Source organism: Bemisia tabaci, chromosome 9, assembly GCF_918797505.1.
Source record: "Bemisia tabaci chromosome 9, PGI_BMITA_v3".
Classification (NCBI taxonomy): domain Eukaryota; kingdom Metazoa; phylum Arthropoda; class Insecta; order Hemiptera; family Aleyrodidae; genus Bemisia; species Bemisia tabaci.
Genome location: NC_092801.1, coordinates 3,254,737 through 3,266,388, shown reverse-complemented (window position 1 = coordinate 3,266,388; position 11,652 = coordinate 3,254,737). Strand labels below are relative to the sequence as shown.

Below are 11,652 nucleotides of genomic sequence, written 5' to 3'. Positions count from 1 at the left end.
AAGTTTTTCCCAAGGAAAATGTGGAACTATAATGAGTCCAGTGAAACTCGAACAAAGAAAAATATAGGACACCCGGAAAGCACAGTAAACTCTATGGCATTATTGTGCATTTTCCAGCTATTTTAGAGGCACTTTTAGACCTCCTTGCTGAGATAAAAAGAAGTGAAAAAGCAGACCATAGTAAAATTTTCTCCCGGATTTCGGAAGGTGATGTTAAGTTGGAAATATCAGTAAAAGCCAAGCAATGGCTTTCATGTCTCGAAAATTTCAATTTTTGTTTGTGTTTTTAAGCCATTTTAATTTGTGTTTTTCTAATGACGACCCGCAAGTGTGTATTTCAAATGGGTGTATCAGAGGTTCGATCATAGAAACGAATTTTGATAACCGAAAGGTTTGCTCTTTCCGTGGCATATTCTACGCTGAGCCGCCGGAAAGATTTCAGGTTAGTGCAATAAACCGCTAAAATATGGCATGCTACACTTTCATGATAGGTGGGTATGTATAGCCACAGTGCTGAAATATGTACAAGAATTATCTTACATAAAACATTTTTTATTCATTTATAATTTTTGGTCAAAGCTTTTCAGCACAAATGCCATCGTCAGGATGTTTAGAGCTAGAAAACTTATTTAAATACATTAATAAATAAATAATAACACTTTTGGTAGACACTTTATAAGATGATAAGACGTTTCAAGGATTCATCGCAGAGTTCAGCACATCTTTCATATAGTTGGTATGTTTCCGAATCGATTTCTGTTTTTAAATTTAATAAATTACACATCTTTTCGACTGCCTTGACAGTTTCTAACTTCTTCAGAATTGATAACAATTTTCCGTCATTACATTGTGTAAAATTTTAACATTGCTATCGCTGGTACGTCATTTGAATGCATTGCCATTCAAGCGCTCCTTATTGGCTTAAAAATTAAAAATTATGCAGGCACATGCGTTGTTTTTTCCAGGACTCGGTGCCAAAACAGTCGTTTGATGGTGTTTTCGATGCTACGCAAGATAGTCCTGTTTGCGTTCAGAGAGAAAGTTTAAAATTCGGCGATGAAGTGAGAGTGGTTGGTCAGGAGGACTGTCTCTCAATCAGCGTCTACACACCCGCTGTAAGTCCAAACTATAATTTTTTTTTTTTTTTTTTTTTTAACTCTGAAGGCCAAATACATACACTTTAACATCGTAATATTTTTGCTTTGTTTTTAGATTTTTTTTAATGCTTTTATCACACATTACTGAAGATAATTTTTTTAGCCCAAAAGAATTTTTAAAAGTGAAGGGATGTTTTCTTTCTTTTTACTTGTGGAAGTTTTTTTTGAAGAGAGAAAATTTTTTTAAAAACAGGCGAGTTTTTTTTTTTAATTCCAAGAAATTCAATTTTTTTTAATGATTTTACCACACAACACTGAAGAGAATTTTTCTGGTCCGCAAATTTTTTTAAAAGTTAAGGGATATTTCCATCCTTTTTGCCGTTTTATAGTGTCCTCAGGCGACGAATCCACCGTCGAATAATTCGTTGCCAGTATTCGTTCTCTTCCATTTCGGCGGCTGGTCTCAAGGATCCAATCTCGAAGCTATCTACGGCCCCGAATTTTTGTTGAATCAAGACGTTGTTTTGGCAGTGCCCAACAGTCGCCTGGATGTTTTCGGTGAGTTTTCATACGTATTTTGTTCGATAAAAAATAAAAAAATAATATGCATCCCGAAGTTGTTTCAATGTGATCGAATGAGCATTTCAGGGCTGTAATCATAGTATGCAGTAGACATTAAGGTGATTCGATGGACGCCATATTTTGTGTCAGAACGGCATGCGATATATCGCATGAATTGGTTCCATTTTCTCAGCTACTCGTCATTCTTCTCGAATTTTGAAATCGCAATTCTGTTGTCAGGTGACTAAAGCACTCACTTACCAATTTTAACAAAGAAATTCAACGTAATAAAGGTGTGGTTTTTTTAGAGAGAAAATATCGCATTCGAGTGCAGTTTCGATATCAGTATCGAATGCTATGTTTTCTCTCTAAAAAAACCACCCCTTTATTACGTTGAATTTGTTTGTAAAAATTGGTAGGTGAGTGCTTTAGTCTCCTGACAACAGAATTGCGATCTCAAAATTCGAGAAAAATGATTAGTAGCTAAAAAATAGAGCCAATCAATGCGATTTACCGCACGTCGTTCTGACGCAAAATATGGAGTCCATCGAATCACCTTAACGCCTCTTCAACTAATGCAACTGATAAGCAGAGAATGCCATGAAATGGACTAGAAGTAGAAGTCTGTTTTTTTCTAATAAATTACGTAATTGAGTCAGTGAGTTCGAAAACCCACCAACTCGGAAAAAAATAATTGTTCAGGAAACACCTAAAACTGCGCAGCGGGCGAAGAAGTTAGTTTAAGAAGAACATTTTTAGTGCCAAAGGACAAGTACTTAGAGACTTTGTAAAGCACCAAGTTGAAATCGATACACCATGTTTGATGACAGAGAATTAAGCGTTTACAAATTTCCAAGTTGGTGTGTTTTCGTTCTCACCGACTTTCAGAGACTGATTTTTCATAGTCTACCCTGAAAAATGTATATTTTTCGACCTGAATAACGCTTGAATATTCATATAACTTGTTGGTACAAGGTATACTGAACCGAAAAAAGAAAACCGCAAAATCGGATGGTCACCTGTTTCCCTTGAAATGGCCAAAAATTGGTATTTCCAATGAAATATTTCGATTTTTCCCTTTTCCCGTCGCTGTTTCTAGCACTTCCGATTGTAATTTCGAAATTTCCTTTTGCGTGCAGATGCTTCTATCCATAAGTGTTACTAAACCGTAAAAAAGTGAAAATTGAAAAAAAAAAAAAAAACCCGAGTTGGTGTGTTTTCGAACTCACTGATTCAATTATCTTAGTTATCATCTGTCTTGTAGGCGGAAGTTGCTTCGGAACTATTGAATTAACTGCATTGCCACTACTAAGTATGAGTTTTTTGGCGGCGCATTCTAATTTTTGTTAATGACCCAATTTGTATGCGCGCGGTTTGTTTAATGCTGTTCGTCTCATTTCTTCGTCCCGTCTATGTCTGCTAGCTAACATAATTTAATAATTTAGCATTTCCACTTGGATAAGTTGTATCTTTCACTACCTCTAACAGGATTCAGAATGGATGATTTATGAGGTATCACGTTTTTTTTTCCTGATCACTGAAAAAACGTATTGAAAATCCTAAAACTTAGATATTGCCATTGTGGTGACCAAACTCATCATAATCATATCTCTACAATTTTCTTTGTGTTAAGTAGTAAAAACTTTTTATTGTGACAATGTGAGGTTAGAGATCTAATGATGATGATGATGATGATGATAATGATGATGATGATGATGATGATGATGATGATGATGATGGTGATGATGATGGTGATGATGATGGTGATGATGATGACGATGATGATAATGATGAATTCAGTCATCGAAATGACCAAGAGCTAAGTTTTCAAGTTCTTTAATTTCTTTCATCAGCCAGGAAAGAAAATATAACAATTATTCATCTGGACCGCGTATAGCAGAAAGGAACCAAGCCACATCAGCTATTGCCAAGTTTAACCGGGCAATTCCATTTTTTACATGAAAACAGTTGTGCGGCTTTTCTGCAAATTTTAGTGAATTTTTTGTATAGTGCGAGGCAAATTCCTTAAAATTTCCGAAGGAATCCGCACAAACGTTCTCATGTAAAAAATTATATTGCTCGGTTAAAATTGGCAAAAGCTGATGTGGCTTGGTTTCTTTCTGCTAAACGCGGTCTATTTGGACGTATTTCTACCAAACAGAACTATGTGGAGGTGAGAAATGTGGGGTATTCTCTACAAATCTGCGTAAGAAACAATGTAAAAGAGGGCGTGATTCCTTTTGAAGAATTGGAAAAGCGGGATATTACATTCTATCAAACAGAACTATGTGCCAACTGAATGCGGGACTCATGAGCCGCGGGCATGGCAAGAGAGCGTTGTGGACAGGGCTCATGAGTTAAAGAGCACCGACGACGATCCCCCCGATGCGCCCCCGCTTCGTTCATTGCCGCTGACGTCACTGGCGCTTTATTATTCTCATTCACTCTTACGGCCAGAGAACTAACGAGCACACCCCATATTTCTCACCTCCACATAGGTCTGTTTGGTAGAAACACGTCCATTTATCGATCATTTCCAATGGACCACTAGACAAGGTACGAATTTAAGCAATCTGATACATGTTTCTTAACCAGAATTTCACGTAGAACACGATTCGCGCAACGAAAATTACTGAAACCAACTCCTAACGAAGATATTAACGTTTTTATTTCACATTGGTTACGAGGAATTTGAACTGCCCGCTCACAAGAAACTCAAAGCTCTACGTGAGTCAAATCGCGCACTACAACGGTTTCAGCAAGCTTCTCAATCGAGCAATGTTCATTTCCCACCATGTGTTGTTCAAACTATAAGTAATTTGCTATAGCTGAGCCAAAGCGTCAAGATTGAGGTTGCCAGATTTTTATATCGCAGAGACTGTCATGATAATGTTCAGCGCGCGATGTGAATCACGTAGAGCATTGAGTTTTCATGAGCGGGTGGTTTGAATTCACGCATCAAGAATCATTAAATATCTTCGTAAGGAGTTGATTTTGGTAATTTTCGTTGTGCGCATCGTGTTCTACGTGAAATTTTGGTTGAGAAACATGTATCAGAATGCTGAAATTCGTACCTTGTCTAGTGGTCCATTGGTTCTCTAGAATATCCCCAGTTAAATTTCATTCCGCATTTTTTCAGGATACCATAACACTGGCAACAATGTCTCTGCCGGAAACTATGGGTTCAGGGACCAGGTCCTTGCTTTACAGTGGGTGCAGGATAACATCGCTGCCTTCGGCGGAGACCCTGATCAGGTCACTCTTATCGGTGAGGCCTCCGGGGGTGCTGCTTGTACCCTGCACTTACAGTCTCCACTCAGTAGAGGTAAATCATATCACTTTCAAGAGGAATCTTCATCGTTGGTAGACATAAATTGAGCCATCAAACAAAACGCCTTCATTTTTTCATGATGCAATGCAAACATCCATCAAGTAAGAATAGTTTCATCCAGGCGCACGAAGGCAGTCATTTGAATGTTTTAATGAACCATCCTCCTGCGCCAGAAAAAAAACTTCTGTCTACTCAGAGCAAAGGAAAAAAAAAAAAAAAAAAAAAGGAAAAAAAGAAAAAAAGGAAAAAAAGAAAAAAAAGAAAAAAAGGAAAAAAAGAAAAAAAAGGAAAAAAAAGAAAAAAAAGAAAAAAAAAGGAAAAAAAAGGGAAAAAAAAGAAAAAAAAGGAAAAAAAGAAAAAAAGAAAAAAAGGGGGAAAAAAGGAAAAAAAAGGAAAAAAAAGGAAAAAGGAAAAAAAAGAAAAAAAGGAAAAAAAGAAAAAAAGAAAAAAAGAAAAAAAAAAGAGCACAGGAAATGGATATCAGTTTTGCAAGGTGGTACATGGGCAGTTTACGGTATTTGACCGGAAAAACTTCATCAGGGATAAAGGAAATACGCATTGACTGGTTACCCCCACATATTTGGCTGCTAAATCTGAAAATGATCATGGTTTTTCTCCATCATCAATCACTTACCGGAAGAATGTAATTTTCTTCGCAAAAGCTCGCATTTTGAAGTAAATTGATGGGCGTGATAGAAGAACCAAGGCCATTTTCGAACTTAGCTCATTTTTAACATTTAAAACACCTATAAAATGAGTAGCATTAATATATTGAAGAAATATTTTTTTTATGACCTGAATATCATGAATATTCACTCTAAAAATTTCAAGGAGATTTGTTTAAAAGAATGGAACCTGAATGAAAACTTTTGAAAATTGACAATTCAGTTGAACATGTTTTATAATTGGATTGCATTTTGCAAAAAGGAATCAAGAGCATTCCAATGTCGCTAAGATTGTGCAACTGTCCTTACCCTGCAAATCTAAACTGATCATCTATACAAATTTTATCTTTACTCTCAATATATACTGTGTATTCAAGAAGAAAGTTATCCTTGTAAATATGATTTTTTTCATTATTTGATGAATTTTGTTGCAAAGAATGTATGTTGCACAATTCTAGCAACATTGGAATGATCTTGGTTCTTTTTTGCAAAATGCAATCAAATTGTATTTTGCGTTCATGTTGCACGTCGCACCGCGCAGCCGCACGGTGGATCGAATCCATCAGGGAGGTCTCACATGAAATTTTTGACTAAAACTGCAAATTTTGAGGTTTATTTCGTCACATTTTAAATACTTAGGGGTGGTTTTAGAGGAAAATTTTCCGAGGAAAGCACTTTCAGAACCTCAAAGTTTTGTATAAACGGAATTATAAGCTTTTAAAGTTTCCAAATGTTGTCCGACCTCTTCTATTGACTCCACTCGACTGATCGACTTGATCCATCCATTGTGCGCCGTGAGATTGCGATTGTAGACGTCTACATTACTTGTACCCATTCGACCTTTTTACAGGAAAATTCAAACAAGTCCTCCCAATGTCGGGTACCTCATTGTACCCTTTGGCTTTGGTAACAGTGGATGTTGTTGCAAACGCGACGCAACGACTCGCTGAGTTGGTTGGATGTCCATCTTGCCCACCCGAAGCTCTTACTGACTGCATGCGGAATGTGCCCGCTGAAACGCTTATTCTGGCGCAAGTTAATTTGACTTCGGTAAGTAACGTAACTCCATGTAGAATTTACCGCAAGTAAATGTGACCTCAGTAAGTGAGGTAACCCCACGTAGAATTTACCCGCGGAAACACTTATTTTGGCGAAATTCAATTTAACTTCAACAAGTAACATAGCTATGCATGCGGCAACCGGTTCACCGATTGTATTCATTCAAACGCAAGTTAATTATCTTCAGGAAGTAATGTAAATCAATGCGAAATAAATTCGTATTAGAGACGCTTATTTGTGGTAGAGTCCCTTTATACCCAGAGTTAAGACAACTCACTTTTGGTTGGGCCAGGGTTGGGCTGTAAGTGGCCTAAAAAAAATCCAATTCTGATTGGTTCTCGCTCATGGAGGCCGAAACGAGTGCACCAAGATGGCGGTACCTCGAATGTGAACAAGAATAATGAAAATATTACCTAATTGTGGTTTATCAAGAGTAAATTGTTATTTCCATCGGTCCAAAATGAAAATAGATTAAGAAATTATTCACAAACCAGTCTCAGTTTCTTTTTAATTGATCAATTTGTTGATGTTGTTGTTTTTGTGTGACAGACATCGCAAGATTCCTGATCCTTATCCCTCAATATCGTTCGTTTGGGTGCACTCGTTTCGGCCTCCATGGCCAGCCAAGGCCGGCTGCCAGTCAGCTGATAATCGAGTTGTCTTAACTCTGGGTATAAAGGGACTCTAATTTGTGGGGAAAACTAATTTAATTTTCAACAGTAACTCAATTCCGGCGACTTTACAAAATAGCCTGAGTGCCTCTCACTGAGCAGCACTCACTCTCTGTAGCATTTGAATAATATTCAATAAAAACGGTAACAATTAAATGAAGGCTCCGTCATTTTAATAAACCTTGTGCTCTTGATGTTACTCCATAGGACAGATTCCCACCATTCGTCCGAACATATTGGGCTCCAACATTGGATTACGTTTACTTGTCGAATGCGACATTCCCGAACGATCCAAGGGTAGCTGATCTCTCAGATCCTCTGTCCTTGCTTACAGGGAGTATTCCATACGATGGCCTTTCATTTGTAGCGCGTAAGTGATTCCTATTTCATCAATTCTATCGTGAATCTTGAAAAATACGATTCGCGATTGTGGTAAGTGACGGGTTGGCTTCAAAGACATAGAATATTCCAATCATATTTTATTGTTTGGCTGTGCTCTAGTCTGGTACTTTTAACCAATTTTTTTTATCTAAGACATTGGCTTGCACAGAGTCGCCAATCTTTGAGGATTCTTTTACATGTATATTGTAGCACTGATTCAGATCTCGCTGATCCACTCGCAAAAATTCGCCTATTGTTTTACATACATTTGTTTGACGTAGCCTGGTGTTTCAACCCCGCCAAAAATCTAATGATAGTGCGCTTCCTAAAATTCAAATTCAACTTAAAATGGGACCAAGACCGCAAAAACAAGAACATAAAATAAAAAACCCGGTACGTTTTGCAGTACCACAGACTGTGGTACTGCAAAACGTAACGCAACTGTGATTCACAGTTGCATTTTCAACTGAAAAAAAAAGGAAACTTAAAAGGAAACAAACTGAGCCTCACCGCTGTCATTGTGAGACTCACATTAACAGCGGCGAGGCTCAATTCGTTCTTATATTTTCCTTTTTTCCACTTGAAAATGCAGCCGTGATATTGCGAAACGTCCCTAGCTTTTTTATTTCATGTTCTTTTTTTTGCGGCCTTAACCAATTTTAAGTTGATTTTGTATCATCGTTTCGGGCCAACTAAGTTGTTTCTTTATCACCTATTAAAATTGATTTCTCGTTGTCATGATCTGCTCAGCTATCTATCAAAACCGGGAGTTCGAGAAGCTCGTTGATGAGCATCCAAAGTACTATTTGCCGGAAATTATGAACCTTGAGTATTTCTTCGAGACTTACACTATTCCATCCGTCATAGACCGTGTTTACAGTCGCTACTTTCAAGATCAAGCACTCTCCAGGAACTTGCAACCGAGCCTCATTCAAGTAAGTCTCCCAAAATCTCTCAAGGATCTATTCAGCAAAAATCTGATAAAAAAATTAGTTTCGGACTTTCAGCTATCCAATGAAAAGGCTCGTTTTGCACAATGCAAATTTAGCACTCATCTTAAGAAAGCGGAAACGTAACGTGAAAGATCCTATTGAGGTTGAGGGGAGTGATTATTGATTTAATCATTTAATTTTATTTATTTTAGTTTGGTTTTAATTAAATGTTGAAATAATTTTATTTAAAATCTAAAGTTGTATTTCTATATTTTTAAATTAAAGACTATCAATTCCATTTAGATATAGTTGGTACTTTAATTTATCTTACTTTAACGCTTAACTTTTAAAGTTTTTTATTGTTTAGATTTGTAATTTAAATTATGAAATAATAAAACAATATTTAATCAAATTATTTTCTTTAATAACTAGATATTTAATACATAATTTTATTTGAAATCTAAAACTTTATTAATTTTACCTCTTATATGGTAATAATATAAAAATTATTTTATGTTTGTAAATTTCGAGACACTAAACTCCTTTTAATTTTTAATTAACCCTGAAAGTGGGGCAAAGTAGGTAGCCAGTGGACTAACTAACGGCAACACACGTGAGACACTACAGTTAGTCCATCATTTTCTCCCTTTGTCTTTAAGAACCAATCATCTCAACCAATGAGATCGTTTCATACTACCTTTGTCTTCTTTGTCTATAGCTTTGTCCATCAATTTCAATAATCAGCCCGCAGTGCGTGGTTGGTTTTATCCTTCATTTATTAGACCGCGTTGTGACGCTTCCCTTATACGCCACATAAATGCCAAATATTTGAATGGACCCCAAGACAAGGTACGAACTTAAGCATTCTGATACATGTTTCTTAACCAGAATTTCACGTAGAACATGATTCGCACAACGGAAATTACTGAACCTAACTCCTAACGGAGATATTAACATTTTTATTTCACATTGGTTGCGAGGAATTTGAACTGCCCGCTCACAAGAAATTCAAAGCTCTACGTGAGTCAAATCGCGCACTAAAACGGTTTCAGCAAGCTTCTCAATCGAGCAATGTCATTTCCCACCATGTGTTGTTCAAACTATAAGCAATTTGCTATAGCTGAGCCAAAGCGTCAAGATTGAGGTTGCCAGATTTTTTTATCGCAGAAACGTTCATGATAACGTTTATCGCGCGATGTGAATCACGTAGTGCATTGAGTTTTCATGAGCAGGTGGTTTCAATTCACGCACCAAGAATCATTAAATATCTTCGTAAGGAGTTGATTTCGGTAATTTTCGTTGTGCGCATCGCGTTTTACGTGAAATTTTGATGAAGAAACATGTATCAGAATGATAAAATTCGTACCTTGTCTAGTGGTCTATTCTCATTGAAATAGATTGTTTCGGTGGCTACGTCATCTTGCGATACTCAACGTATCAATTTGTGACGGTTGCGATACCTATCTTAGCAGCATCGCGTGCCAGGAAGGTCAATATCAGTCACCTATGAATTTTTTTTCAATCGCAGGTGCTCACGGACTACGATTTCTTCATAACGACTGCGCTTTCAGCCCTGAGGCATGCAAAAACTGGAGCTGATGTTTGGTATTACATCTACAACTACAAAACGGATGTAACTTTCAACGACATCTTATTCGATCCTGGCACCATTACAGGTCAGTCCCAAGCGCAACAGTCGTTGCCTGGCCCAGATTGGTCAAAGCGAGAGTACTGCCGCGCGTGCTAAAGAAAAACGCCGTATGAACAATTAAACATTCGAGAGTTGCTAAATTTCCTCCGATGAAATGTGTATTTTTGAGGAGAGTTATGAATATTTTCTCTTGAAATTTTCAGATAATTTAGGTCTAACTACGGAGAAAATTCTCTGAAAAACTGACCGGAAAATATTCACAAGTTTTCCTTAAAATTCGTATTTAATCGAAGGAAATTTGGCAACTGACGAAGGTTCATACGGCGTTTCTCCTTAACACAGTAGAGTACTGGGTCTATCTCCGGTGGGCCGGTGTATCAAAAGGGTCGATTCGATGGGAGAAAATTAGGGGGAAAGAGGAAAAAGAAAATCAGAGGGAAGAGGGAGAGAGAAAATAAGGGAAAAAGGAGATATGAAACTCGAAGTTCTTGATCCCCTTATCAATTTTGGGGTGGGATTTGCTTTTTGCGAAGGAGGCTGGATCGCTGGAACTTGTGACTTTTCAAATTTCGAATATAGCTCCTTGTTCATTCTTCTTCTCCCCCTCTTGTCCCTTTAAATTCAAAATACGCATAACATTTCAAATACACGATCACCCTGTTTATCGATCCTTTTCCATAGGTTAAAATGGCAGATCAATAGATATATATCGCAAAGCTCTGAAGTGACACTGTAAGATTCCAGACCTTACTTTTACTTTTTCCAGAAAAACCGGGGCATCTTGACAGTCTCTTGACATTATTCCCGATGCCCGAGTACTTCCCGAACAGGACATACTCGGATGCAGAAATAGAATTTATTAGGAATCGTGTGAATTTATGGGTGACTTATGCCAGCACTGGGTAAGTCGAAAATGTTCATTCACCTTTCTACGAAATAAATGTGTAAAGCTATAAAATCAATAGAGGGCTTTGAGGCCAAGGTGCATAAGTGCAGTTTTTAAAAAAAATTGAGATATCAATGATTTCAAGGAAACTAGTCGCAATGCAAATTCTATGAAAAATTTGCATCCAAATTCCAATTTCAAAGCATCAAAAAGACAGTTTTCAGTTAAGGAAGTAGATTCATAGCTCTCGCTAGCTAAGTAGTAGCTCAATTATGCATGACACTCAGTGGTAGTTGCCGCTTATTGGTGGTAAAATTTTCTTTTTCTAAAATCCGTGATGAATCTTCGATCAAAGAGGAGACCTCCTGCTCTAATAAATATCTATCCTTTTCTATTATTTTTCAAAGACAAAACGTAG

At 37.1% G+C, this 11,652-nt stretch overlaps 1 protein-coding gene across 1 annotated transcript; it reads left to right on the top strand.

Moving 5' to 3' along the window:
• The first annotated feature begins 947 nt into the window (after positions 1 to 947).
• LOC109044086 (esterase E4-like) lies at positions 948 to 10,444 on the top strand. The gene is made up of 7 exons (XM_019061590.2): positions 948 to 1,115; positions 1,487 to 1,655; positions 4,798 to 4,983; positions 6,505 to 6,704; positions 7,592 to 7,754; positions 8,516 to 8,700; positions 10,226 to 10,444. The coding sequence occupies exons 1-7, from the start codon at positions 948 to 950 to the stop codon at positions 10,442 to 10,444; spliced, it is 1,290 nt and encodes a 429-aa protein (XP_018917135.2).
• The last annotated feature ends 1,208 nt before the right edge of the window (positions 10,445 to 11,652 follow it).